The following is a 14,671-nucleotide window of genomic DNA, read 5'->3' as shown; positions in this document are numbered from 1 at the left end:
ATTATTTGAAACATTTATATGCGTATCGACCACAAAGGTTGCGTTCGACGAGCACGAATCACGTGACAACTAATGATCACTTGCTCCAATCAACCAATTAACTGCTTAGAATGGTAACCGGTGAGGTAACCGGTGATCATAGAACGCTGCGGTTTGTAACTGGTTACTTACCAGTCGACTGGTAAGGTTCGTCGAACGCAACCAAAAAAGTTCTCCAAATTACAGTTATAGCTCATTAACTGCAGCTGCATTGACATGTTGTTTGTTGTCTTTTCATCCACATCTGCGGCGCAGGATAAGTTATTAATCTAAAAGAGGATATAAACACGTGCTTTTCGCACATATAATATCAAAGTTATACCAAAGTAAGTTCAAATTTCTTCTATACCTTTCTTTTCATCCCAAAAGTAAGTATAGAAAATTCGAATTCTCTCCTCCGGTAAAATGTCAGCTGAAAGAACGTTTCCGTACGCTCTTTCATAGAATTTTAGCATGTGTCCGCCATTCTTCGTTTTCGAAACGATTCACCTTGTTTTTCTGCTTACTCTTAAAATTAATTGACTTAATTATGATACCTAAAGTGATTAATTTCCTCGCCTTATCAAGAAACAGCGTGTGCATATTTTCAAAAAGGTTGTGTTGAGTCACCTTCCATTTAACTACTCCGTTATCATTCATGTGTGTTTCCGTATTAGTTTCTAGGGGGATATTTCGATAATTGAGAATCTGGCGATCTTTCTTCATTGGCTTCAATTTTTAACCCAGCGCCTGCGCGAGAGGTATTTTTCTTTTCAAATCAAAGCAAAAGAGATCGGAAACATCTACTCACATAGGGTTACTATAAATCAGCAGGGTTACCAAATATGAAATTATCTATGCTAAAAATGAAACGACCGCGCCAGATTCCCAATTATCGAAATATCCCCGTTTCTAGTCAAATGTCTCTGAGAACTCAAAAAAAAAGAAAAAAAAATGTCCAGGGACGCGCCAAAAAAAAAAAGGAAAAAATCAACTAGAACAATTTTTGAAATTTGAGATGTAATGTTGGGCGATTCCACCTAACGTGTGTGACATTTTTACAAATTTTTCTTTTCAAAGTTCATTTTCATTTGCTCAACATCATAAAATAATATTATCTTTGGATCATTCATGAATCACGGAAGAGTTCCAAGGAAGAGGGGGTTAGAGAGAAAAATCTATACATACCCTTGCTTTGGGAAGAGAGGTCAAACCCATTCTTAAATAATATTTTCCAAGTCAGTAGTTTACACTAAAAATCGCACAGTCCAGTGTTTTAGCAAAAGCTTGATCATATTTCATTTGCGTCTGGAAGGTAAAAAGGTATTAGGATGATGTTTTTTACTTGTTTTACGAAGAATGAATAGTGTAAAATATAATAAAAGAATGGCACTGTGTATAGCTTATTTTATTTTGAATTAGTATCACATCATCTATACTTTAATATTATAAAGAGAGAGCGGATTTTTGTGTGTTTATATGTTCGAGGTAATCTCTGGAATCACTGCACATATTTGAAAAATTCTTTCACTATGTGAAAGGTGCAGTCTTACTGAGTGACATAGGCTATATATTATGCATATATGTCTTTGTACTATTTTTTAAAACTAATAAGTTCTCTTCACTACTAGTTTATGTTTCGTACTGTTTTGTTCTTATAAACGTAAAACAAACTCAGATTGTTCTGCATCCGCAGTAACAAAATGGTTGAAGATTCTCCTTTAAACTGAAGGTTGAGGTATGGGCACATGTGAAAGATAAAAATATCACAATGCCAGTAGGAGAACCGCCAGAATTTCTACGTATTTAAGGCTATAGAAGATCGGGTTTGTCGCATTCTATTAGCGTAGTACATTGAAAACTGTTTAGCATCACACACTTCAAAATTTAATTAATTGAAACATACCCTCAATTAGCTTTGGGAGAAATAGGTTTTGAATTCAAGAAGTGTAGATAGATGATAGTAATCTGTTTCTGAAAGTTGTAATTTTGCATGCATTCAATTAAGTTCATTTAGTTTAGAGAATCATTAACTGAAAGAGTAATTGCACATAATTACCGTACTTTCAAGGTTAAGAGTTAAAACAACAACGAACAAAAAACAGTGACAAAGAAAAAAATAAATAAAAATTATTTGCACTATTCTTCATGATGACCGTATTTAAGCATTTAAAATCGATATAAGCAAATTTTTGGCTGTGCAGAATTTTTTTTTTTTTTTACTACAAAAAAAAGAAAAAAAACCTCAGAAAATTTGAAATTTTGACATTTTGAATTCAAATTATGCTTTTCGCAATTGTGTGTGTGTGTGTAGACGTTTGTGGTATAGGTATGTATGTGTAGGACATGAGCGCCACTGCCCAGCAGCTCGCTGAAGGAGCAGCATTGGGAGCTTAGAGGAGGAAGTAAAATAGAGGGAGCAAGTCTAATCATTGGCATAGCAAAAGCTGACCCAAGGACCCCAAGTCACGTGACTCAACAACGAGAAATGGTTGGCACGCTTTGTGTGAAACAGGCAAAAGAAACCTGATTTCTTCCTATGCTTTACTTTAAAATTTATCACGTAACTTGGGGTCTTGGTTTCATGAATAAAAATCTTCAGGGGCGAAAATAAAACCATAGGACGCGTAAAACGGTCAAGTGCCAATAAGCAATTCGTGATTGCTCAGAAAAAAAAAACTTTATTTCTGTTTCTTCCGAATGTTATGCAAAATTAATCTAAAAAATATGATTTCTACTTGAAATCATGATCATAGTACGCTGCTAGTTACTGAAAGACGAAGGTTGCATTCAACAAGCTCGACCGGTGATTAACCGCATGATTCTATGATCTACCGATGAACCGCAAGTTAAGCTGTTGATTGAAGCACATGACATTTTTGACCAATAATATGTAGTTCTTCACCTGTGTGTTTTTCGTCTGACATCATAGCTGTCATGTGATCAGCCGACCGCAGGGTTGGCAAAAACCCGTTTTTTTTTAAAAAAGCCCATGGACCCAGGGTTTTTTGGGTTTTTTTAAATAAAACCCAAAAAAACCCAACTAAAGCTGGGTTTTTTAAAAGAAATTTGGGTTTTTTTCTTTTTTTTTGTCTTTTTTTAGGGAAAATGTGGGGTACTTGTAGCATATTGTAGCGTAAGTATATGGACAAAGCGCAAAAATTGTCTTGGGGTAAAAAAACTGGAAAACTAGTTAAAATTCAGCGTTTTCTGAAGAAAAGTATAAAAGACGACAAAACCCAAGAATGGTGAAGTTTCAGATTTTTTAGTTTTCATGATTACCAACAGTTAATGCAAAGTTACTTTTCGAGTGAGAAAGTCTATTGTTCGTTTTTAATTGCTACTACTTTTTTTTTTGCATTTTACTTTCCTGTATTTTATTTTGTTATGCAAAACTACTGTAGAACCTCAAGTAGTTTTTACTCCCTTTTTACTGAATTCCAGCTTAATCAAGACATTTCTTTCAATTTTATGTTGCCAGTTTTTCTATTTCTGTGTACAAACTAAGAAATATTAAACTTCTTCGTAAGATAATGAAAATACTGTACATCCTGTTTTGTTTTCTGCCCGACCGTTTGAAAAACCTGTTAATATCTAAAAAATATACCTTGTGTTTATTCGAGATTTTCAAAGTGTTTGTTTGCAGGAAATAATTCACATGAAAGCCTTTTAGCTAGAGTAGTATCCTCTGTACAATCTGCAAATATTGGGAAAATCAGACGTGACAGGACTTAGTCAAAATAATTTGAGTCCATTTATTTATCAGTTAAAGAAAAAAGTTACATATATTTATTTAAAATCTTTGAAACATTTTTTTAATGCTGTTAAGAGTTGAGAAATACTATTTCAAAAAATTCATTTTTTATGTCCGATGTCTGTGGTGAAGAAGAAATGAAAAAGAAGTTTAAATTGTGAACGTATTTAAATTAATTTTTTTAAAAACTTCCCAAAAAATTTAAAAAAAACCCAAAAGTGGGCTAAATAATGGGTTTTTTTAAATGGGTTTTTTCAAAAAAACCCATTGGGTCCAATCCGGCCAACCCTGGCCGACCGGTAACTTTTTAACAGATAACATGCAGGAAAATAAGGTATTTATTTTTGCAGAAATACTTAACTTTAAAGTAGTTTTTGTTGATTTGTTTACAAAATAAAATACCTTCATAAAAATTTCATGTAAAAAGCAGGTAGTTCATGTTTTATCAGATCTACATGGAACTTTTTCACTACAAAATGAAAATAATAATGATCATCGGATTGATATTGGACGAAAAATAATGGTTAAGACAGTTTTCTTCAGTAAACTATATGTTATTACGAAAAAAAAATTTTTTAATGATTTTGAGGCATTTTCCCCCTTCTTTCATATTTTAATATAAATTTAGGGTGAATTAGGCAAAAACATTATTTGCAGAAAATTTTCCAGTTAGGATTTTTTGTGTTTGCAGAAAGCTTTTGGTTTTATCCAAGTCTGCCCAATAGGGTATACTACGCCTTATACTCTCAAAACATTTTTTAAACATATTTTGTATATGATTGCATATACATATATTGTGCATAATGGGGATTACTGGAAGTATACCCTCAGAAAAATTGGTGGGAACACCAAAACTATATTTTATTTTAAAACTTGTATTACGTAGTTTTTCAAACTTATTAACGTAACTAAAATTGTAAATAAGGTGACATTCCAGTCTTACGACTAATGACATTCATATTAATTGTATTTCTTTCCTTTTTTTTTTTTTCAAATCAATTTTTGATAAATGCCATTTGCATGCTATTTAACAAGGAATCTTATGGAACTCTAAGATGTTATTAAATTTGTATATTAAACTAGTGTATTTAAACTAAAAATGCTTCATAAAAACATATTTTTTTCTCAAATAAGTTAGTGGAAAATGTCCTGTTTTTTCCCTTGAAACTTTGATCTAATCTTCTGTTTTTTCATTTCATAAGGTTGGCAGGTCTATAACTAATGAATAGCCTCTTATTTTACATATTCTTATGAAACTATTACATGCACAATATAATTATTCTCAGTTTATTATATAATTCATTATTAATTTTATAAAAGTTGTAATGAGTGTGACAACTGAAATTCAAAATTGTCACACATGTTACAAGGTTTATAAAATCACTAGCTGTACCCGACGCGCGTTGCTACGTCAACAAAAAAATACATCATTACACTGATTTTCATGACTATACTCAAATTTTGTAGTCACGTAGTTTGCAAGATCAATCCATCGCTAAAAATATCAAATAGAAAAAATTTTAAATCCCCCCGTTGCATGAAAAGCCATAAAACAATAAAGAAGGAATTTATTTGTTCAAACTCAAGAAAAATGGTAACAGCTAACTTCTTATCAATGAGATCTTTCACGCGAATTAATTTCTGCAGCTGATAATTTTATTCGTTTTTATCCAATGGATTGTGACTTAAATTGGAATAAAAAAGGAACTATCGATCGGATTTTTTTCGAACTGGTCTATAAACATTCCCAGTACCAAAAATAACAAACGGTGAAAGTTTCAGCCAAATCTGCTGGGTAGTTTTTGAGTTCATGGATGACATACAGACAAACATTCATTTATATATCTATATAGATTAATTGTTTTAAAACACTGAGAATGGTGTGCTTGGAACCCTCAGTTACAAAAGTCCAACCCCTTACTAATCAGAACACCACAGCTTCTCAATTAACTTTAATACCATTACCATTGATCAGTTATATTCACCTTTATTCAAACTAATAATTATTTATTGAGTAGTAATTTAAATGCTTATTTGTTCAGTTACTTTGTTTAGTTTTTACAAAAATAGTGACAAACAAACAAAAAAAAATCTTGCCAACAAATTAAGGGTTCACAGAAGGGTTATTAGGCTAGTAGGGGGACTTTCAGATTTAAACTTGATAATAGACTAAATGGGCTTAATATGTATAGCCTGTAGCAAAGGAGCATCAGAGGGGACCAGGGTTTCCGCTACGGTCGCATTTTTCACAAAATGAGAAAATACTATCCAAATTATGAAAATAGAACAAGGCATTTTCGCATTTTTACTCCAATATAATAAGAAAGAGGTGGACAGTTAGAGAGAGAGGAAGCAAGCATGGCGATACTGAACTTAATCTTATTATAAATCTTATCTAAAATGTATAAACTGCTATGAAGTTCAACAATATTTGTCTTAATGAGCATTATGTCCCCCCCCCCCATAAATGCATTATTGGGGTATTTCAAAAAAAAAATTATCTCTCAATACTAATAGTCCAGTCAATAGGTAGAAAAAAACGGGCTTGCCTTACAAAAAATGGGGTCAAAGATTTTATTTTTTAAATTTGTGTATACTAGTTCCAATATGAAAAAACCAAGTTATCCAACACGAAAGACCTCGGGAGAACTTTTGGGGGTCGAAAACCCCCAAAAATGTGTGACTTTTTGTGGTATTTTAAAAATATCTCGAAAATGGTTAAAATAACAAAAAAACTTCCAATGCAAATGTTAAAGAGGATTAAATTTCCTTCAACTTTTGTCATCACAACATTTTTGTAGCATGAAAAGCAAGCGAGTTACAGCTTCTTGAAAGTCACACTTTTTCTGAACCCCTTCAGCGAAGTACGTGAAAGCGCATCGGATAACGGAGGAAAAAAGGAGAAACGCCGGCAGTCTGATCTTGGAAATCATTTGTCTTTCACAGCTGAGGTAAATGCCTCCGTTCCCTTAACTTAAACAAAACACCCCCATTCCATCCCCCCCCCCTTTTTTTTTCTCCAAATGAGATGAATCGACTCAATAGCTAAACATGTTGGTTACTTCAGGGTTTGAGCGAGAGTATGTTTTATCAATTTGTGTGTTCAGGATTACAATTTTTTTTCCTAGAAATGATTACGGCTGACCAAGGTGTTTTTTTATTATTATCATTATTATTTGCGAAATCAGTTTGCATGAATGCGAAATAAAGATTGTGAAGGAGAAGGGAACAGAAAATCTTCAAAGATGCAGCGCAAAACGGCAAAATGAAGAACATCAGCGTTTTTTGAAGTTCTTTAAAAAAGTGACAATTCACACTGCCTGTCACAAATGCTATATCAATGAGCAATCAATCTCTTCCCTTGAAGTAATGGTTGAACCTAACATGTTAACTAAATTCCTCAAGAAAGATTTCTGGCAAATTATAACAAAAAGAATCGTCTTATTCTACTTCTTGAGACATATTTCGAAGAGTGTGGCATTGAAGTCAGGCAGACTCAAGATGATGCCGACTTACTTACTGCTCTTTCAAATGCAAAAGAAATTGAAAAGGTTGTTATAGTGGGCGAGAGGACTGATGACAGCTTTAGGACAGCCTTTCAGCAACTTGTTCTCTTTAAAACCTGGAAGAGGGAATGCTTGTGATTTGTTTTTTTCCCCACTAAATCTTTTAAGCTTGACCCCAGCAATATTCTTTTCATCCATGCGTTTAGTGGGTGTGATACGACTTCGGCAATCTTTGGCCAAGGCAAAATTAAGTTGTACAAAATAGTCAAAAAAAAAAAAAACTTGTGAAATTAAGGAAGCTATTGAAGTATTTATGGACCCAATCTGTCATCATGATGCCTTCCTTAGCTGCAACTGGAGAAAAAATTTTGCAAATATTATACACAGGTGACGTAAAGTATTTGAACCTATCTTTGGATACTTTGCAATTTAATCTTTTTATAAAACTAGTATACAGGGCTAAGATAAATCTTGCAGGGCTACCTCCAACGTGTGGGGAGGGGGGGGGATGCTGGACGTTATCACTCATATCGGTTCTACCACCAAATTCAAAGTTGGTTAGGCAACATAATTGATCCAGAGAAATGGGGTTGCGAACGCAGGACGCAAGGTCTAATGCTTGTTGACACGAAGAGAAATTCAGTTACTCAGAATCGTTTGAAGAGTGTACCTTGTACCTGCAAGAAAAATTGTACTGGAGCCTGTTCTTGTCACAAGGCAGATTTAAAATGCTCCAGCACGTGCAAACACTGCAGTGGCACAAATTGTGAAAATGTTGCAGAAATTTCATCTATGGATGAGACTGATGAAGAATATGATTTGTTCCAGGAGCTTTTGGAATTACCGCAACAAGGAGAAGAACAATTAAAGGATCACAGCTTCTTTCTATCCCCTACAGATTCTGAACCGGGAGAACCTGGACCTTCAAAACGGCTTCGAAGAAGATAAACAGCGTATTTTGTTGTCATTTCTCTATTTGCTTTAAGGTCGAATCGAATGAATCTCTCTGTAATTTAGATGTATATATTAATATTCTACAGTTGGATTTTCATTTTGTAAGGTAATTCTTTTGGGTTTTTCATGCCTCAAAAAGTCAGTTTCTGCAGAATTTTTTCAAAGTGTTCATTAAGTATTACTATTGTACCTTTATTTATTCATTTTTATGTCTATTGTTTGCTTATTATCACCCTAATATTTATTCATTCACATTTATATTCGAATATTGCATTTTCGCTTGTAATAGAATAGATGGTACGAATTATGTGCTTTAAATGAATGAGAAGATTATGTAATTCAATTACAAACTGCAATATAAATCATATGTTATTGGAGTCTGACTGAAGACTACCTCTGTCAGACTAGAAATATTAGTTCGTGAGCGGTGGGGGAGGGTTTATTATTATTATTGTATCAGAGCATAGGATGCATGACTGTGTTTATTGTTTGCTTATTAGCTGCCTAATATTCATTCCTTCACATTAATATTTAAAAATCGCATCTTTGTTTGCAATAATTAGACTAGAATGTACGAATTATATCCCTCAAATGAATGTATATATTGTGTAATCCAGTTTCAAACAACAATATATCATCTATTATTGGAGTCTGATGAAGACTACCTCTGTCAGCTCAGAAAAGCTAGTTCGTGAGCAGTGGGGAAGGTTTTTTTTTTATTATTATTATTGCATCGTCGTATGTGCTTTAAATGAATGCGTATATATGTATTTCATTTTCATAATACATCGTTTGTTTTTGGAGTCTAGTGGGCCAGCCAGAATTGCTACTGTGTCCAGCCGGGGGGGGGGGGGGTGAGCAAGAAACTCAAACTACTCTAACTGTCGATAAACTCTCTGAAACTAAAGTTTCTATTCAAGTTCTAATAATTATGACGCCTTGCTTTCAGTGTGAAAGCTTTTTTTTTCGGAGTGGAGGAAAACTGCCTATTTTCAAAGAGCTATAGCAAGCTTGTTATTTGTGCTACAAAAAAGTTTTAAATACAAAAGTTGTAGGAAATTTTATGTTCTTTAAACTTTACATTTAAAACTTTTTTCTAAGTTGAACCATTTCGGAGATATTTTGGAAAAAGCAAAAAAAGTCATAAATTTTTGTGGTTTTTCGACCCCCAAAAGTTCTCCCGGGGTCTTTCGTGTTGGATACCTTGGTTTTTCCATGTCGGCACCAATATGTACAAATTAAAAAAATAAAATCTTTGACCCCATTTTTTGCAAGGTAAAATGTATCTATTGACTGGACTATAAGAACAATTCTGAATTTTTCATTTCATTTCAAATTTTTAAAAGATATTACCTACCTATTGTGCATTTTATTTCTTCAAAGATGTCAAGCCTGAATTTTAGCATTTTGCTTAGGAATTTTCCCCAATTTTAGATTGTTTGGTTAAGAATTTTGAACTTGGCTTAATTTCTAGAGGGTACATGATTCAGTTGTTTAAATTTATCAAAATGAAAGATGTTAACGGCTTAAATTTTTGCACGGAAAGCAGGACAGGGGTCATTGTTTTAAGCTATTCAAATCTCGGGCTAACTTGGAAATTAGGAAAAAATATTTCTTTCGTAGGGTCATGGGGCACTTGGAACAACTTACCAGAAGAGATGGTAATGAGCAAGGGCATGGATAGTTTTAAGAAGGCCATCGATCTTCATTGGGTACTTGTAAACTGACTAACCGCCTTATTCACCGTTAACCTAACCACACGCCTTAAACCGCGAGGTTCATTAACTCGTAGTTGGGATTGTTACCGCGAGGTTAAAATTTCGGTATTCACCAGCGAAAAACACCTCGGAGTTTCTCAGCAAGAAGTTACTCAACCAAACTTCATGCGGTTATAAGCGCAGACTCCCTATTGGCTAATAAAGATCATATGATTTTCACACATTTTCTTCGTTAGTTATTTCAGCTCTGCACTTGTGTAGAGTTCGTGGTAGAGGTAAAGCCGATCTTTGCTCGTGGTGTTGTTGTCATAAGCCTGATAGCTTTTTTATCTTTTTATATAAAGTAGCTTGTTGGTAAAGAAAATGGAAATAGGTAACAAAAAAGAACGCGTCATCTCTATATACGTGTCTCTGAGTTCTAAAAACTCGATTTATTGCAGTTGCCATATGCAAAATTGCACTCGGTCCGCCATTGTTTCAAATGTTTACTTGTAAAATGCGCATGCTCAGAAGCCAAACCAAACCCTTAACCTTGCTTCCGGAGCTTGGTTAGGTTTTCCAACCACGCCTGGTTTCGAAAACCTGTCAGCGCATAGTTGAAGTTAACGGTGAATACATAAGAAGGGGATAACCCCAGGTTAAGCGCTTAACCGCGTAGTTCAGTTAATGGTGAATACAGCGGTAAGACCAGCCTAGCTAAGCCCAGAGCTTGTTGCTGGTCGTCACATTTGTATCTGTAAATAAATTTGCTTCTACTTGCCACTGGCTACCAAAAGTTTCTTAATCTTGACCTTTAGTTGTTGTTTGCTGATTTTAAATATCTATTTTGTATTCATGTAAACTTCTATTTAAAAAAGGTAATTAATTTTTTCCCTGTAGGTAAAAATGTCATCCACTGACGATGATTCCTCAATTGATTCATCATTCTCTGATGGTGGTAGCGATCTAGAGGCGGACGATCTGGATGAAATTGAACAACAAGTAGAGGTGCCGAAAGACATCGAATTGCGTTCTCAGGTTGTCGGCCTCGAATGTCATCCGAAAAAGAACCAAATTGCCATCGGAACCATTGATGGACCTGTTTACATTTACACGTACGGTAAAGAAACTGGCAACATAGAAGCTATTGCATTTGAGCATCATAAGAAATCCTGCAGAGCTGTGAAATTCTCTTCGTGTGGACAATATCTGTTTACTGGATCACAGGATACAACTGTAGAGGTTATAGACCTCGAAACTAGTTCCATCTATCGGAAATTTCTGCGACCCAATGGCTCTTCAATCTATTCCTTGCTGCCCATCGACAGTTATCTCTTAGCTACTGGCGAGGACGAGGGTCAAGTCGTAATATGGGATTTCAGAATGCAGTCACCGATCGCCCTCTTTGGCGACATCAATGAGTACATCAGTAGTTTGTCGATGAGCAACGAAAAAAGAATTCTGTTGGCCACGAGTGGAGAAGGTACTCTGACTGCATACAATGTGCGGTCGAAGAAAATGGCAATGCAGTCGGAAATGTTCGACAGTGAGTTCCTGTCTTCCACCGTGATCAAAAACGAAAGTAAGGTTGTTGTGGGATCGGGGGATGGATCGTTGAATATCTTCAATTGGGGGGAATACGGGAACATCAGTGACAGATTCCCGGGTCATCCTGGATCCGTCGACTGTATGGTCAAGATAGCGGAAGATGTGGTCTGCACTGGCTGTGAAGATGGTAAAATAAGAGCTGTCCAGTTGTTTCCAACTAGGTTTTTGGGAGTTTTAGGAAGCCACAATGGATTTTCGATTGATGGATTAAGTGCGTCCTTTGACAAAACTCTACTTGCAAGCTCTTCGTTCGATCAGAAAGTAAAATTTTGGGACTTGTCTGGCATCGACGATATGAAATCTGAGGATGTTAAGGAAACAAAGAAGAAACACTCTCAGTTAAATCGACAAGTAAATGACTTTTTTTCTGATATTGCATAAAGCTGTAATTTAAGTTTATTTGCTTGTTGATTAAAAAGAATTATGCTTGTTGTTTTTGTTTCTTATTTTTTGTTGTAGCTTCCTACAAATTCCATGTTTCTAATCTCAACAATAACTTAAAGATCTTTTTATTTGATTCAAATTTAAAGCATTAGTAAGAATCTGAGAATAAAAGTTATGGAAGATAAATATTTGAAAATTCTACCACCAATAGAAGCTATTAATTTTGCTATTGATATCTTCCTTGTAGAACATTGATTTGAAGATTCAGTTCTGAAATTTAAGATGAAAGACATCTAGACATTTTTTGAACAAAATTTGAATGAAAGTGAAATTTTATTTTAATATTCTGTTGTCTGATAAGCCCATCAGTGTTAAAATTAATATCCTTCTTGTCTTGTCTTCTTTTTTTTAATTGTTTTTACTCCTCTGTCCACCTCTAAAATAATTAAATATTTGGTCTAATGTACAATTATATTCATTATTAATTGCATTAAATCTAAAACATTGTTTCAAATTTCTGCGAAAGGGAAAATTTCAAGAATTGCTTAATATCCCAAATAGAGAAGGAACAAAGCTTTGGCCGAATCAGAATCATGAACTATAATTTGCCTTACAACAATTTATGTTGTGAATATTTTTTTTACAATTATTATTTTACAAAAAAAAAAAAAAAAAAAAAAAAAACTGCCTTTGTTATGCACAACTGTACCTTACAGTAAAATGTGGTTACAGTAAATTTAATGGTTTGTGTGCATTGAATGCTTGGAGGCATAAGCAATTCAATACCAAATAATGTGTTGTTCTATTAGAAGTTGCTAATAAATACATTACATCATATTAACGTAATAATTATATGAACAGCTTTATTTGTTTTAAATGAAGGCATTAAAATATTGAATGAAGCATTCTTAAAGCATTTCTAGCTTTGAAACTTATGAAAATATTAGTGTCATTTTAATTATCCAAGGTTCGTACGCTCCTTCAAAACTCCTCCAATACTCCTTCATTCAGGAAATTTTTTTGAAGGGCCCTTCAAACTCCTTCATTTTGGTTTTAACTCCTTCAAAACTCCTCCTTTTTTAGTTCAAGACCAATTAATCTTCCTCTATGACAGTAACTTAAAGTACTTTGATCGACAACTAACGTCATGACAAAGGCGATTTTAATCTAGTAATTTTGTGCATTTATTTTTTTTAGAAAGATGTGATTTACAAACTGATCATAGTTAAATCATATAATTTGAATGTGAAAATTTTATTAGAAGACTAAAACATTTCATAAGTGAAGTAAAACATGTTGGTGCTTGACTTTTTTTTTTTTTTTTGAAGTTTTATGATTGCTGTTTTTCCCTCCACACTCTCGGCAGCAAAAGTCAGGTTGTCTAATTATTACTGAAATATTTAAAAATATAAGTAGATGTACTATATTAAGTGATGGTGTTAAAAAAAACAATTGTTTAGTAAATCAAAGTTATGATATTGTAAAATAAAAAGGGTCATCCACAAGTAATGTCATGCCTTGAGGAGAAAACGGCTTATGAAATTGTGACAAGGGGAAAAGAGAGGGAGACAAAAAGTGACATCACACAGTTATTGTAACAATATGTTTATAAAAAATTTGACATATTACAGAACGAGGAGTTAGCTGAAGTTTGACTTCGTGATAAAGGGGAAGGGGTCAAATTTGTTGGAAAAAAGTGACATCATTTGATGACAGCCCGTTAGTACTCCTCCAAAATCTCATTTTACTCCTTCAAAACTCCTTCATTTTCTTTCTGAAACTGAGTACGAACCCTAGGCAAATGTGCCGGGATAATGGGAACCTTCTACATTACTCTTTAGGATTTTTTTGTGTAATATTTTTGGGCATGTTGTTTCAGTTTATTTTATTGTTTGAATCCGAACAAAATTTAACCATTTTCAGTCATTAATCCAGATCATCAACAATAACCCAAGTCAGTGGCGCCGACTCCATTGGGCTTGAGGGAACCCGAGCCCCCTCAATAGTTTGTTTTGGGGGGCAGAGCCCCCTCAATTCTTTTAAGAACATTATTTGTCATATTATGGTTTCTAAAATCACAAAATTATGTTGATATTTTTTACTTTCCTTGTTTGAAGATAGTTACATTGTAAAATACATTCAGTAATAAATTAAAACAAATAACTATTGCGGTAGTAAGCAGGTTAATTGAAAACGAGTGGTGTGAATAATGATAGTGTTATACGGTGCTGAGAGCACTCATAGAATTTGTCCCAGTGCGCGAACCTTCGGGTGAAGTCTGTCAGCGGCGCTTTCAGCTAAGTGTTGCTGATCTGGAAAAAAAATATCAGGGTTTGATTTGTACATTAAACGGAAGGCGTGATAGTTTTCTTCAATTATTAGAGTTAATAAAGTAATCTGTGTTAATTTTTTTAACTCTATTAAAGCGTTAATTTTGAAACATTTTTTTATTTAATGAACTCTGAGCCTTATTCAAAGCAAGCTTAATTAAATTAGTTATTTCACTTATAGTATAGTAATCAAAGTGCGACAGCAATCTTTTGTGCTTTATTCTTTTAATGATAGTTTAGATTTATTTAAATATCATTTCAATCTTTTCAGAGCTATATTCACTGCTTTGTAATAGACTAAAAGCATAATTATTACTGTAAATTAAATTAGCTTTTTACGAAAATACCATGCATGTTTTTTTTTCCAAAACCAAACTAGTATGTTGTGGCCATCACGAAACTTTCTTCTATATTTTTCTT

The 14,671-nt window shown here is 33.8% G+C and overlaps 1 protein-coding gene across 1 annotated transcript; it reads left to right on the top strand.

Annotated features, from left to right (window-relative positions):
* The first annotated feature begins 237 nt into the window (after positions 1-237).
* Positions 238-11,970, top strand: LOC129225840 (WD repeat-containing protein 55-like). The gene is made up of 2 exons (XM_054860359.1): positions 238-365; positions 10,830-11,970. Exon 2 carries the CDS (start codon positions 10,836-10,838, stop codon positions 11,916-11,918), a length of 1,083 nt encoding a protein of 360 aa, XP_054716334.1. The 5' UTR covers positions 238-365; positions 10,830-10,835; the 3' UTR covers positions 11,919-11,970.
* Positions 11,971-14,671: the final 2,701 nt, after the last annotated feature.

This window comes from Uloborus diversus, chromosome 7 (assembly GCF_026930045.1).
Source record: "Uloborus diversus isolate 005 chromosome 7, Udiv.v.3.1, whole genome shotgun sequence".
Taxonomy (NCBI): Eukaryota; Metazoa; Arthropoda; class Arachnida; order Araneae; family Uloboridae; genus Uloborus; species Uloborus diversus.
Note: the sequence above shows the minus strand (reverse complement) of the source record. Positions and strands in the feature narration are given on the sequence as shown.